This window comes from Hypomesus nipponensis, chromosome 27 (genome assembly GCF_054491055.1).
Source record: "Hypomesus nipponensis isolate SF chromosome 27, ASM5449105v1, whole genome shotgun sequence".
NCBI classification, from domain to species: Eukaryota; Metazoa; Chordata; class Actinopteri; order Osmeriformes; family Osmeridae; genus Hypomesus; species Hypomesus nipponensis.
In genome coordinates this window covers 12276014-12291239 of record NC_140387.1, presented here as the reverse complement: position 1 = coordinate 12291239, position 15226 = coordinate 12276014, and the positions used below count along the sequence as shown (strand labels likewise).

The following is a 15226-nucleotide window of genomic DNA, read 5'->3' as shown; positions in this document are numbered from 1 at the left end:
ACGGTAAACGCAGGGTTAAAGGCTGTCCTCGACATTTTTGGCCTTTTAAAATCTAACTATTTGTATGATCCGTGTGGTCCTTTCACCGTTTTAAATGCCATCCTTTCCCGGTTTTCTGCAACCACATTGCGCGCGCATCCCGAATGTTTACAAACAAATAATTGGTCTACTCTTTGGCAGTTACAATTTGTTCAGAAAATCTCAATAAGCAACATATTATTTGGCGTCTAACAATTGGAATACATAAATTACGTTATAAAACCAGTTGGGTACAAATATTGCTTTATTTTTGTATTTAATATCCTTATTATGCCATATTTCTTTCCAAAACATATTATAAAACATTTTGACGTCAGTCCGTCTTCCAGTCTGACCCGGAAGAAATATCAGGATGTTGGTGCTATGTCGGCTGTTCAAGCGATGCATTGGCAGGGATCTTAGCTGTTATGCATGTGTGAATTCTGAAAAAGTATTTTGTGTCATCGTGCAAGGAAAACAAAGATTCCTGACATTCTCAAGTTGGCTAGAGAGCTAGTTACGACAGGTTGCTTGCTAGCTATCAAACTGCCTTTGTTTTTCTTTCTTACAGTAGAGTTATCCGTCTTTAAAGACACATGAGTGTGTCTCTGGTCGTGATCCGTCTGGAGCTAGCAGACCAATCTCCGTCGCCCTTACATTTCCAGTACTGCGCAGGTAGGAAAATGTGTAGCTAGCCTAGCTATAATTTGTTTTTCTCTCTCGAAGTTACACATTTGCTAGACAGTCTGTTACAATATTAGTAAGACAGTTAACTAGCTAGTCATACATCTGGTAGCTGGCTATAGTCATACAGTACCAAGACCAAACCAATACAATAATTTATGCTAGTTGGTTGTCATTCTGTCCTTTCAGTTGCATGCCTTTGGATTGTTTATAATATAACTGCCTTTATTGCATTGCCTCATGTTATCAGACAATTGGTCCTGCTTAGCTGGACTTCTAGAATCTTTCCCTTGTGAGTCACTTGAACTTTTGTGAGTCAGCAATAGAAATTTAGCTCATAGCTAGATATTTCCTTGTTTTTTTTCATGCTCAGCTTTGTAAGGACAACAATAGCTATTGGCCGTTTACCACAAATAGTTACAATAGGTATTGTATTGAACGACAAGAACATTATGTAGAATTCATGGTTGAATTCATGATATTTTGTTGTGTGTGTGACTGCTCTGGCTGAAGCTATGGAAAATTACCTCAGTTTCTCCTCTCCTGGTCCAGCAGTTGAGCATATGTCAGAGAAGGAGCTTCATGAAAAGGCTCTGGGCTCTGCTCAGCAGGCACTGAGTGGGAAGACTGAGCTAGAGAGAACTGCTGTGCTAAATCAACACATTGGCAGCAGAGCCATGGGAGACATGGTCATCGAAACCTTTGCTACCAACCCAGGTTTGAACCACTTTGGGAATGTTATATTCTTTTAGCATTAGAACACAATAATGGTAAGAACTGTTAAATCTGTCGAACCAGTATTGGTTTAACTTGATCTTGTTCCTTGCAGAAAAGGATGAAAGTGCGGAGATGAGGCCATCAGGAGGTGAGAGTGATGGGACCCCAGAAACCCAACTGGGCACTACGGGGGCCAGAGAGATGAGCACAGCTCCTGACTCCCCCTCGAAACAGCTGCCAGACCAAATCTCCTTCTTCAGTGGCAACCCCTCAGTGGAGATTGTCCATGGCATCATGCATCTCTACAAGACCAAGTAGGATTCTGCCATAAGCAAGATTCTAGAAAAAATATAGTCCTTTAAAGACACTACGGTTTATCAATAGTTCACTAAAGGTGGATTTATTATGGAACCAAGTGACACTACCGATTAATAGAACTCTGACCATTACTTGCCTGCTGTGTTTCTTATTTGTACTGTTGCAGCAAGATGACATCACTGACGGAGGACGTGAGGCGCAGTGCAATGCTGTGTATCCTGACGGTCCCTGCTACAATGACGAGCCATGATCTCATGAGGTTTGTGGCGCCTTTTAATGATGTCATGGAGCACATGAAGATCATCCGGGATTCCACACCTAACCAGTACATGGTCCTGATCAAGTTCAGACATCAGGTGAGATTATAGTGTGTTATTATTTTGTACCACTTTGTCAGAAAGTGTTTGTGTGTGTGTCTACCCCGCTTAACCCCTATCTATCTCTTATCTTGCACACTCGTCAGGTGGATGCAGATAGCTTTTACACGGCATGCAACGGTCGCCAGTTTAACTCCATTGAGGACGCAGTGTGTCAGCTGGTGTACGTGGAGAGAGCTGAGGTCATCAAGTCTGAGCAGGTATCACTTTTCGTTCTACTAATAAATCAATAAGTCAATCAACCGGCTCAATATTGCTTTTCATAGACCGTCCTTACGACATATATATTTCATTCAGCTTTTTAGTTAAAGGCCTATCCTTTTTTTCTCTCTTTGCAATCTTCCTCTCTTTCCTCTCACTCGCCCACCACTTCCCTTCCTCTCTCCCAATGTTCTTTATTTTCTCCTAATTTCCCATCTACTAGGGAGCCAGTCTGCCTGTGATGGAGATGACAGAGCTACCTAAGTGTACAGTGTGTCTGGAGAGGATGGATGAGTCGGTTAACGGTGTTCTGACCACCCTCTGCAACCACAGCTTCCACAGCCTGTGTCTACAGCGCTGGGAGGATGCATCGTGAGTGAATAAACACACACATTCAAATGCTTTTTGAATTAGTGTTCTGGATTCATATGGCTTATTCATCTTGTGGACATATCTGCACACTTGATGTGATATGTTGAGGGTTTATGATGTCATTTTGAATTTCTGCTGTACAGTAGGGCTGTCAAAATTGCTAAATAACGTTCGAATATTCCCTTAAAAAAAACATATATTCGAATTTCTGGTTGCGCATTAGGTACGTCAATAACCGGACAAATTAATACTATGAAACACAACTACTTGTATACTGTAGGTAGGTAGGCTTAATTTATTTAAGTTTAAACATATTTGACAAATTACCTACACAAAAATAAGTAAATGAACTAATGGCCAAGACCCCAGACCTTGGCCTCTTGCTCACACACACGCACTCTTTCTTTCTCTTTCTCTCCCGCACCGTTGCGCTCTCTGTGCATAGTGGTGTAAAATGAACGACAACAATAAACAAATGTTGAGTTCTGAGCAAGCAATTTAAGGTCGCGATTCTTGTCCCAAATATGGCAGGCTTCATTCAGTGATTGAAACAAATATTAACATCAAAGTTTCACAGTATAGAACCGACATTGAACGCTCCGAGCGAGCTGTGGTAAACATGGAGATGTAGCCTCAAGTTGCTAGTTGTTGAATGGTGAGCTAACTCCAGCTTACATAGTTTACACACTACTTTAGCTGTAGGCTCAACAAGTTTACCATCAACTGACCAAAATCTGAAATATTTCCAGACATCACTCTTTAGATTTTTTGGGGTTACAATCACTTTCTCTGCTGCGGTCAAGCTGGGTTCTGCACTTTCTGCATCTTCCACGCAAGACAACTGTCAGCAGTGACGCTGAGGCGCGCACCCACCCGCAAAGCAGACAGGCGCACTGCCGCTGCGTTTTTTTTTTTTTTTTTTTTTTTTACATTCGAATATTAATTTTCACATTTGAAAATCGGTTTTTAACTACTATTCGAATATATATTCAAATTTAGAATATTCGTTGACAGCCCTACTGTACAGTATGGCTTTGAGTGTTTGTGCTGGAACAATGGAACTTCTAGGTGCTGCTGATTGTGTGTGTGTGCTCAGCATGTGAAAAGGATGTTAATTAAAGTGTTGCTTGTGTCTTCTTTGTCTTCTAGGTGCCCTGTATGTAGATACTGCCAGACACCAGAGCCTGTAGAGGAGAACAAGTGCTTTGAATGTGGGGTGCAGGAGGTAAACACTTTTGTTTGGAATATCTGACTCAAATTTTGAATGTACATTTACCATTAGCTGTGTCATTGTGTTCAGTACAAAACTGAACACCAGGGGCTTTTGTGACATTTACATGCCAGTGTGCCAACTTCATCGCTGATAACCGTAGCCTGAAATATGTATTTTTAGTTAATAGACAAGTCAATCCAACTATCTCAGTATATTTTGACCTGTGAGTGTGAAAGATAGGGGAACTAGTTTAAAGTCAAGCTAATAGATGAATTATGTAAATTGTAAAGTACAGTGAGGGGAAAAAAATATTTGATCCCCTGCTGATTTCGTATGTTTGCCCACTGACAAAGAAATTATCAGTCGATAATTTTAATGGTAGTTTTATTTGAACAGTGAGAGACTGAATAACAACAACAAAATCCAGATTTTTTTTTCAAATTTTATAAAGTGATTTGCATTTTAATGCGTGAAGTAAGTATTTGACCCCCTCTCAATCAGAAAGATTTCTGTCTCACAGGTGTCTTTTATACAAATAACAAGCTGAGTGCTTCTAATATCAGCTTGTTACCTGTATAAAAGACACCTGTCCACAGAAGCAATTAATCAGTCAGATTCCCGACTCTTTACCATGGCCAAGACTAAAGAGCTGTCCAAGGATGTCAGGGACAAGATTGTAGACCTACACAAGGCTGGAATGGGCAACAAGACCATCGCCAAGCAGCTTGGTGAGAAGGTGAAAACAGTTGGTGCGATTATTAGCAAATGGAAGAAACACAAAGTAACTGTCTATCTCCCCTCTGTGTGCAAGATCTCATCTTGTGGATTTGCAATTATCATGAGATTGGTGAGGAATCAGCCAAGAACCACACGGCAGGATCTTGTCAATGATCTCAAGTAGGGCTGCAACTAACGATTATTTTAATAATCGATTAATCTGTCGATTCTTTTTCAATTAATTGATTAATCGGATAAAAAAAAACAAAAAAGCATTAATTTCCTAAAACAGAATTGACAGTGCAAATTCACAGTGCAAAAAATCCTCAATGTGCACAAACAGGCACACTATTTTGAAAAAGTTATTAATATTAGCATGGATTTAATGCTATTTTCCAAGATGAGCAATTTATTTGAGTTTTGTTTTTAAACTATTGAAAATTGAAAGGTCGTGGAAGTAGGCCAGACTTTATTAGAATAATCTGGTGTATATTTCAGAAATTTTGGACACCATTTTGAAAAAAGTTAAGATTTGTGAGGATTAAGCTATTTTCACAGATGAGTGATTTTCTATCATTTTATTTGAAACTTCATTGAAAAAGTAAAGGCTATGGAAGTATTCCAGGCATTGTTAAGATACTCAGGTGTCTCTTTGAGGTTTTATATTCCTAAAAATATTATAAAAGTCTACATTTTTCAAAATGGTATGGGTTGTTTTCACCCGGTCCCTAACGCGATACTGCAAAGTAGCGTCTTCCGAATGTGAGACGAATGTCGAATATGTAGCTAACTTCACCTCTGTCAATTAACACACTGTTTCAATGTATTTAGTGTGAAATGCTCCCACACCTTGGATGACTTGGGTCGTACTGATTTCTCTGCCTCCGCCATGTGTTTCTGAACAACGTTACTCAACAACGTCTCTTCGATGGCCTTTCTTCTACCTCCACTCCGCTCCGAGCTCAACTAAACTTTTTTAATACTCAAACATCTCTGCGACACATTGAGTGACGTAATAATCGCGCGACACAACGAATCGATAATGAAATTCGTTGCCAACGCTTTTAATAATCGATTTAATCGATTTGTTGTTGCAGCCCTAATCTCAAGGCAGCTGGGACCATGGTAACCAAGAAAACAATTGGTAACTCACTATACCGTGAAGGACTGAAATTCTGCAGCGCCCACAAGGTCCCCCTGCTCAAGAAAGCGCATGTACAGGCCCATCTGAAGTTTTCCAATGAACAGCTGAATGATTCAGAGGAGACCTGGGTGAAATCAAGCTCTTTGGCATTAACTCATCTCGCTGTGTTTGGAGGTTGAGGAATGCTGCCTATGACCCCAAGAACACCATCCCCACCGTCAAACATGGAGGTTGAAACATTATGCTTTGGAGGTGTTTTTCTGCCAAGGGGACAGGACAACTTCACCGGATCAAAGTGACGATGGATGGAGCCAATCTTGAGTGAGTACTTGCTTCCCTCAGCCAGGGCATTGAAAATGGGTTGTGGATGGGTATTCCAGCATGACAATGACCCAAAACACACAGCCAAGGCAACAAGGGAGTGGCTCAAGAAAAAGCACATAAGGCCTTGGAGTGACCTAGCCAGTCTCCAGACCTTAATCCCATAGAAAATGCGTGGAGGGAACTGAAGGTTTTAATTGCCAAACGTCAGCCTCAACCTTAATGACTTGGAGAATATCTGCAAAGAGGAGTGGGACAAAATCCCTCCTGAGATGTGTGCAAGCCTGGTGGCCAACTACAAGAAACGTCTGACCTCTGTGACTGCCAACAAGGATTTGGCAGTACTAAGTCATGTTTTGTATAGGGGTCAAATACTTATTTCACTCATTAAAATGCAAATCAATTTATAACAATTTGGACATTTTTCTAGATTTTTTTGTTTGTTATTCTGTCTCTCACTCTTCAAATAAACCTGCCATTAAAATTATAGACTGATAATTTCTTTGTCAGTGGGCAAACATACAAAATCAGCAGAGGATCCTTTTTGTCCTCACTGTCATTGATATCAAATGATGATTAAACACAAATCGATACAAAAGCATAACTTCAGTGTAACTGTTCCAAGATAGTTGTAACACACCAGAGCTTGTATGGTTTTAATGATTATAAGAAAAAGGCCATTTAGGTCAAGAATGAATTCTCACCCCCACCTTGACATGTAAGTACTTAAAGTCAATAACAGCCCCTAATTCAAACCCACGTAACTATGTTGCCTTACGTTACCTTTATCTTTATAGTTGCTGCCCTACATTGACTTTGTCTTTCTATTCTGTCTCTGTAGAATCTGTGGATATGTCTGATCTGTGGGCACATAGGTTGTGGCCGCTACGTCAGTCGGCATGCTTACAAACACTTTGAGGAGACACAGCATACTTACGCCATGCAGCTGACCAACCACCGTGTCTGGGACTATGCAGGAGGTGTGTGTGTGTGACTTCCTCAGGAGCTCGTTGACGGGCATCTGATCACTACTTGACAAGATGTAGAGCTGTTGTCTCAGCAAACTTACTCTGTATAGATAGTGTTACAAGTGGTGCAAAAGTCTGCAAGAGATTGAATACTCAGATGTATGTCCCTCGGCTTACTGAAAAAATATTTGTTTTACATTTGTGATCTGCTCATTGAAGACAACTACGTCCATCGCTTGGTGGCATGCAAGACTGATGGCAAGATGGTCCAGTATGAATGTGAGGGCGACACATGCCAAGATGAGAAGATAGATGCGCTACAGTTAGAGGTTGGTATATTTGCGTGCCTGTGCATGCAAATCCCTCCCTTCCCCCAGCGTGAATGTCAACTAAAAGTATGTAAATGTGTGTTACTGGGCAGTACTCCTACCTACTGACCAGTCAGCTGGACTCACAGCGCATCTACTGGGAGAATAAGATTGTTCACTTGGAGAAAGACACAGCAGAGGAGGTAGGAGAATCAAAATAATTGAGTTACCTTGTTTATAATTTATTCATGAAAATACAGTTTATGCGTTAAATAGGCTTGATGAATATTCATAACATTTATGTAAATGTAGGCAATATTCTCATTTATCAATTTTTGTTTGTGTGCCTGGATTGGTGTTATAGATTAACAACATGAAGGCCAAGTTCAAGGAAACCTTAGACCGCTGCGATAACCTGGAGAGGAGACTGGGAGAGTTGTCCAAGGAAAAGCAGAACATGGAGAAGAAGTAGGTTGCGCAACTGGCAGTCACCCCCCATATCTCCTAACAAGCAGTATATAAGCATACTGTCATTCACCACCCATGTTCCCAAAACTGCCCCTGATTTAAAACAGAAGCATAAACAAAATTATCATTGGTATCCCTGGTCAGGTACACGCTGTAGTAAGTGGATGGGATGAAACATAAGTTCCTGCAAGTACACACACCTACACTCGCTCTCTGTCTCACACACACTCCCTCTTTCTCACATGTCTGTCCATTCCTGCCCCTCCAGGTGTACCCAGTTCAACAACCGTGTCATGAAGCTGGGCCAGGAGTTGAAGGAGGAGCAGGAAATGAACCGCTGTCTAAGAGCAAATCAGGTGCAGCTCCAGATCCAGTTGGCAGAGGAGGAACGTAAGGCCCGGGAGACAGGTGAGTTCTAAGCAGACATGTCCAGACGCTTTATCCACACCTACGGAGACCTGAAGGAGACCTGCCGATATATTTAGATCTACTAGTTTCATTGCACTTTGACCTCTGTGTGTCTGGTAACTGTGTGTGACACTGTGATCCTCCAGGTGAGAGGAAGGATGCAGCCATAGCAGAGCTGCAAGAGCAGCTGAGAGATGTCATGTTTTACCTGGAGACCCAACAGCAGATTGAGCACTTGCCCCCAGAAGCAAGGCACGAGATCCAGGAGGGGCAGATCAACATCGGCGCCAATCCCACCAATGCCGGAGCAGGACCATCCTCCGTTGGACAGGGCAGGAGAGGTCGGGCAAAGAGGGGGAAGTAAAGACAAAAATTGAATTAAGGAGGTTGAGAGGTTGAGGAAGAGACTTCGGAAAGGACAGCGTGTCTATCAAATAATCCCTGTTTGAGTACACGTGTGTTCCACAATGATGGTGGTAGTCTTGTAGACACTGCTTTTGGATGTAAGGAAAAGAGGTCGAGCATTAAGGGGATGGGGAGGGGGGGAGCTGATGCAATTCACTAAAGGAATGGGCTTTGTCAGAATTACAGTCTTCTGGACATGTCACTTGTGTGTAAGTAAATATATATTGACTTAAAGGATACAATATTTTCAAAATATAACTAAGCAGTTAACAAACAAATCTAATTGATGTCTTTCCCATTCATACTGCCTGTCTTGAGCCAGTCAGATGTGTTGTCATTTTGTTTTTGTTTTTTTTAAGTATTAACCTTGAAATGTTTATATTGGTATAGTATAAGGCATTTGCTCTCTCTCACACATCCTAACATAAACAGAAAGACTGGAAGAGAGGAAGCCACTGTACACAACTGACACGCAGCCCCAGGGAACAGCAACAGGAAGCACACCTTATCAGTTGTATTATGAAAATTGTATTTTAGTCTCTTTTTAATCAAAATAGAAGTAGTCTAAGCTGTTGTCTCGGGAGGCATGTTAATGCCAAAACCATTAATTTAAATATATGTATTTGTCTAGAATTAGGTATTCAAAGTCATGTTGTTGATGCCAAATTCAGTTCAGTGTGATTGCTATGTGAATGACAACTAGCTACAATATTTGGCCAACAAGGGATGCTTAGTACACATGCAGTCAGGTAGGAACTAAGAACCCACATAACACCATAGAACACCGTACAAACAAATACACACACACACACACACACTAGTCACACGTGTTAACCCACTTTACCCTCTCACAAACAAACACACGCTGGTCACACACGCTTGTCTCAGACGCTCAGTCGTTTTCAGCTCCAGTGGCTAACGTTTAAGGCTCGTCTAAAGCTAACGTCAAATGAGACACAAACCACAGCCTCATGAGTTGGCTAATAATAATAACGCAACTAAACGAGACGAAATAACGTTATAACATTCCGTCTCGTTTTTATTATGTAAGCCAAATTTAGTCTCATTTTTATTAGTCAACAATATGTCATTATACATTTAATTATAGTCATCGTCACATGACCAGATTTACGGTGTGTATCGTTTGTCACGTGATAAAGGTTTGTTGACGACGATTTAGTCATAATTTTCGTTGACGAAAAGCAACACTACTTTTCAGTAGCATCCTGACTGTTTATTTGCTTGGGTGAGATATGTGCCTGTACACTTGAAACAATGGTTTGCAATGTCCTTAACTCCTTAAAAGACTGTACGTTGTTAATATCATTGATAGAAGTGTAGAAACACAGAAATTAAGGTGGACATGTAGGCTACACAGAGTCAGTTATTTCAATTCAGTCTCAATTCAGTTTAACTGTGAGGGTGACACTTTCATTTTGTGGTTTTCACTTGATGTAAAGTTGTATATATATATATATCAGTCATGTTCAATACCTTTACAAATTGTATATGGCACAAAACAACATTGAGAGCCAGACAAACGCATCAGGTGCATCCGACATGGACTGCGGCTGCATGAGACGACCGACAAGAGTAGCCGCTTGCAGTCGGGAAGGGGTTAAAAACAGCTCTGTGGAGTCGGACATTCCAGCTTCTCGTGGTTTGCTGCGTTGATGTCAGTCATGGCCGATCAAGCGCTGTTTGCTTTCTTTATTTATGAATAAACTTACTCTTTCCGTTAGTGAAGAGGCGGACTAAAACCCTTCAACATTTTTTTTTAATCAATTAAACTGTTTGGTCCGGATTTGAGCATTTGGCGAAACTGAAGGTGTCTTAATAATAACAAAACATGCGTCAAAGTTGTCGTGTGTGAGTCTGGCCAATCATGAAATAGCTGTGTCGTCATTACAACCCGTGCAGTTGCTCTTGAGAAAATGCGCTCGGCTACACAGCTATGGAAGCAAATCAGTGCCATAATGTTTTGAATTTGAAGGCATTGAATACTTAGTATTGAAATTGAAACAAGACCAAATTCTCTTCTGAATATATTTCAATGTAAAATAAAATTTAGGTTGCTCAAATTCTAGCATTTTTTAAAATATCTTAATAAATTTTAGATTAAAAAATTCAAGCCCTTAAATTTTTAGCCAAAAAAATACGAGCCTCAGATTAGAGACGAAAAATGTTGACCGTCAAAAATTCAGATTTGCAACATCCGGGATACCAAGTCTAGGTTTAACAATGGAGCATTAGAGAAGAGAAAACGCATGATGACTACCAGGGGAAAACCATGCTTCGGTGAGTACGCAAGCTTTTAGTGCGTACGCTGGTTTTCACGCACACTTTGTGATGTATAAAGATTTACTAATGTGCAGACTGTCCGCAAAGTCTTGTCTGGCTCTGTAACATGGTGAATTGTAACTGAAAAGTGCAGAAACTCACCAAACATTACGAAATTAAGTTTCCACTGCTACGTTTATGACGTTGACGATTCAAAAAACATAAAATAAAAGTTTGATCATTAATGTGGATGATTACATCAAAATGCCAAAACCCCAAACAGGAAATTCTATATAGCTTTCTTTTTAATCCTTAATAACTTCGGTGAAACTTGATGTCAAATGAACGACAAAATCACTCAGGAAATGCATGTCACGCAAACCTGCATGCTGTTATGATGCGCCACCGCTCGTTTCTTCATTTAAAGTTTTACATCGGACCATTTCTTCTTAATTTCTGTCATGGTCCGGTTCTCTGAACCCACAGCATGTATGGCCCTATAATAATCAGAATCAGAATTCGGTTTATTCGCAATGTATGTAATACCAACACGGAATTTACTGTGGCAGGGAGGTCCAAAACACTAAACATACGAATCTTAAATTAAGTGAAAGTACAAAAGTTTAACTATTTCTAAGAACTAAACAATCTAAGAATACAACAACTTAAATATAAAATAATAAAAAAGATTTTATTTGTAATGCACTTTACATTTAGCTAAATCTCAAAGAGCTAGGTCTACATGTTAAAAACAAGAAAGGTTGCAAATAGTGAACGTTTTCCACTCCGCCCACTTTCTTTTGTCGCAAATAACTGATGACAGGCCGCAAAACAGGACACATTTTCTCGCCTCCACCCCTGTTGTCAGAACTTCGATCTCACAGTCAACGTATTTCTTCTTTTGATGCGGCGTTTATTGGAGGGCAGCGTTTATACGAAGAAATATGGTAATTCAGACAAAGAAATGACTTCAGGAGAGCATTTATATATTTGAAACTATTCGACAAAACTTTTGCTTTTTTTATACTCTAACATCTGCAACTTGTTGAGTGGCGTAATAGTCCGGCGACACAACGAATTGATAATGAAATGTGTTGCCAAAGCTTTTAATAATTGATTCGTTGTTGCAGCCCTACTTCTGGATATTTGGCAGCGTTGATGGCAGATTGCAATGCCCAGTAACGATTCACCATGCTGGACGTTGGCACCAACAGGAGGCAGAGCGACAGGGTTTTTTTTTCAGGCCAGTCGGTTTGGGCAGGGGCTTCTCCAGGGAACACTTGATCTTCCTCCGCCAGCCGATCTTCCTGGAAGTGCAGTGCCCGTCCCACACACCTTTTTGGCACATTCTGCTTTCCCCCTACAAGCGAATCTGATGCGTCCCTACGGGAAGATTCATGTCACTAATTGCTTAACAGACAAAGCACTATACAAATGCAATGTGCTTCAGTTAAAAGATTAATAGCAACCATAGTTTAAATTAGAGTGTGAAATTCATCTGGAGGTGTCTAGCTTTTGAAACTTTGTATCAATTTCTGACTAGTACTTGTAAGGACAGATCATATGCATGTAATATCTTTGCTGTTAAGCACTTTGAGCTGAATTATCTTGCATGACAGGTGCTATAAACATGCATAAACATGTACAACACATAAATAACCCTGTACAAATATAATATACATATGTGTTTTTAGATAAGTGATAGAGAGCATCTATACCAAACGCATTGTGTCTCTTGTTTATTGCTTCTATACGCAGGTACTACCAATCTTGATGAAGGTAAAACAAATATACAACTACAGGCACTCAAAAGCCAGGAGGGTGATTGAAAAAGCCTTTGGAATAATGTCTGCGCAATGGAGGGTCCTAGGTCGGCCCATTGAATTAAATCCGAAAAAGGTGGTTGATGTGGTTAATGCCTGTGCGGCTTTCCACACGTTACACAGACGCTGCAAACTCCTTGGCCACTAGGTATTAATATAAATTAAGGTCTAATAGCAGCAACAGGAATCAAATATGAATCAAAGATCTTCAAAGTCTAGCCTTGTAATACTTATACAATCCAACTCATCACCCTGTATAATGTGTGTTTGTGCTATCTCATCTGACAGGTATATCCCCCCAAACTTCACTGACACAGTGTCTGCATCTCAGGAGATCCAGCTGGGGGAGTGGCGACGGGTGGTTGCGGGGGACAATAACCTCATGGGTATTGGGCGTTTGTCGAATGCGAGGGCATCCCAAACTGCTGATGCCACCAGGGACATTGCAATCAATAATTTGTTACAATCAATACAGGGTCAGGTACCCCCACCCACAACAATTACTGCAATAATAAATAAAATAATAATATACATCTCATCAAAATCTTTGATGTATTTTTTTATTGTGAGACTACTCCTCAGTATTTTGCTGTGCTTGCTCCATCTCAAATATCAGTTTGTGGATCGCAAACTTTGCCTCACACTTCTTGTGTGGGGGCAGTTTTTGGAGCATGCTAGCAAACATGTCGGCAAAAACATTGTCCTCGTTCTCAGCACGGGCCTGTCCCTCCTCCCGGATCCTCCATAGCTTCTCCAGCCTCTCCAGGATTGCCTCTTCTGTGCCTTTCCTCTTTTGGCGCTGAGATGGCCATGAAGAAGCTGGCTGTGAAGAAGCTGGCTGTGAAAAAGCTGGCTGTGAAGAAGCTGGCTGTGCTGTGCTGGTCCCAGGGAAGATTGCATCAAGTTCTTCCCTGTTAATGGTTGTTTCTTCTTCATTCTCTGACTAGGAGACAATGGAATATATTGTAAAATGTCAAGCCTTAATTTGTAAGCATTGCATATTGAATACCACATTGAGAGGAAATATATATATACATTTAAATGTAATTTCGGCATGATTCCAAGCATTTTGAGCATTGTGCCTCATTTCAGATTGCTTGGATACTGTCTATTTAAAGGGTTAACAAACTAATAGCTTCAATGTTGCTGCCCCTGCCATATGTAATGTTTGACTGCAGTATAATGACACAATCATACTACTCACCGTCACCTCTCTCTCCGGAAAATTCGTCATGGTGTTGTTGGTGAGCCTGACAAAGTAAAAAAACAGCATTTTGTGGCTCAGAGGAAACTGTATGTAAGCTGATACATTTCCTCCATGTTGTCACACTGATGTGCTGATTTTCTGTGTACATAGAAGCTTGTGTCTCAGTGAAGTCGCTCCGTGTGCCCCTAGAAGAACACATATAGATCTAGGAATGCACTCTGTGCAACCTCTGCAGAGCGAGGAATAGGGATGCGTATTGATAAGATTTTAACGATTCCAACTCCTTATCAATTCCTGCTTATCGATTCGATTCCTTATCGATTCGATTCCTTATCGATTGTCTTTTCGATTCTTACTTTGCAAGGGGGGGGGGGGGAGAGCACAAATGGGTTTATTTACATTAATTTTCTTTTATATAATTTTTTATAATGCTATACTGCACACCATAAACAGTATGTTTACATAAAAAAAATGTATGACCATAAACATTTATACATATTACTCCTTATATTACTACTTAATTTAAACATGTTCTTAGAAATTGCAATGCTCCTTCCTTTTTTTTAAAGGGTATATGAACTGAGCTGCTAAAGTGAAACTGTTTGCAACCATGTATGGATCAACAATTCTTGTGCAGAAAAATAATCATGTCTTGCTTTCTCCGGGAGGATACGTGATCTCTCAGGACTTATTGTGTCACCAGCCGTGGAAAACACTCTCAGATGGGGTGAAGGATGCCTGAACACACAGATATGACTCAGCCAGACCTGAAAGCAGGGGTAAAGTGTCTCTCTTGTCCCACCACCGAAGGGTGGCGTTACTCGTAGAGGGAATGGAGGGCAGACTTCGGTACAGCTGGACCTCTTGATGGACTCTCTGGGCCATGGACTCAGGGAACTGTTCTTGTTGCAGCGACTGCAGCTCACGGTCCTCCTCTTCTAACAGTTCCTCCAAGGCTGTCCTCTTCCTTTGCTCTACGGCTGGTGTATAGTCATCTTCTTCCTCCTGTTCATCCCCCTGTAGTCCAGGCAAAGTAACAAATTTTGGAGCCAAAAATAGAAGTAATTGTACAATAATTGTTTTCAGCATAGATCATTTATATGAGGTGTCCAGAACAACATACTAAAAGTCCTAAGAAATCCTAGTTGTGGAAATATGTTTAATTCTCATCATTCTGAGATGTGTGCCAATAAGGCCAGGCAATATAACACCCCAATGAGGCTGTTTTTTTCCTTTACTCCTATCAAAATGAAACTTTACACAATGAAACTACCCAT

The 15226-nt window shown here is 40.6% G+C and overlaps 1 protein-coding gene across 4 annotated transcripts; it reads left to right on the top strand.

Annotated features, from left to right (window-relative positions):
* Window positions 1-248: 248 nt before the first annotated feature.
* brap (BRCA1 associated protein) lies at window positions 249-13286 on the top strand. 4 transcript variants are annotated; one of them, XM_084693907.1, is made up of 16 exons: window positions 249-264; window positions 590-693; window positions 1258-1419; window positions 1532-1733; window positions 1904-2093; window positions 2201-2314; window positions 2539-2687; window positions 3837-3912; window positions 6924-7062; window positions 7270-7379; window positions 7472-7561; window positions 7723-7826; window positions 8095-8234; window positions 8381-9388; window positions 12050-12890; window positions 13031-13286. In XM_084693907.1, the coding sequence occupies exons 2-14, from the start codon at window positions 615-617 to the stop codon at window positions 8596-8598; spliced, it is 1773 nt and encodes a 590-aa protein (XP_084550033.1). In that variant the 5' UTR covers window positions 249-264; window positions 590-614; the 3' UTR covers window positions 8599-9388; window positions 12050-12890; window positions 13031-13286. The 4 variants fall into 4 exon arrangements, with proteins under 4 accessions (XP_084550033.1, XP_084550032.1, XP_084550031.1 ...); XM_084693906.1 differs by lacking the exon at window positions 249-264 and having other exon boundaries at window positions 408-693; XM_084693905.1 differs by lacking the exon at window positions 249-264 and having other exon boundaries at window positions 408-693; window positions 1255-1419; window positions 12678-12890.
* Window positions 13287-15226: the final 1940 nt, after the last annotated feature.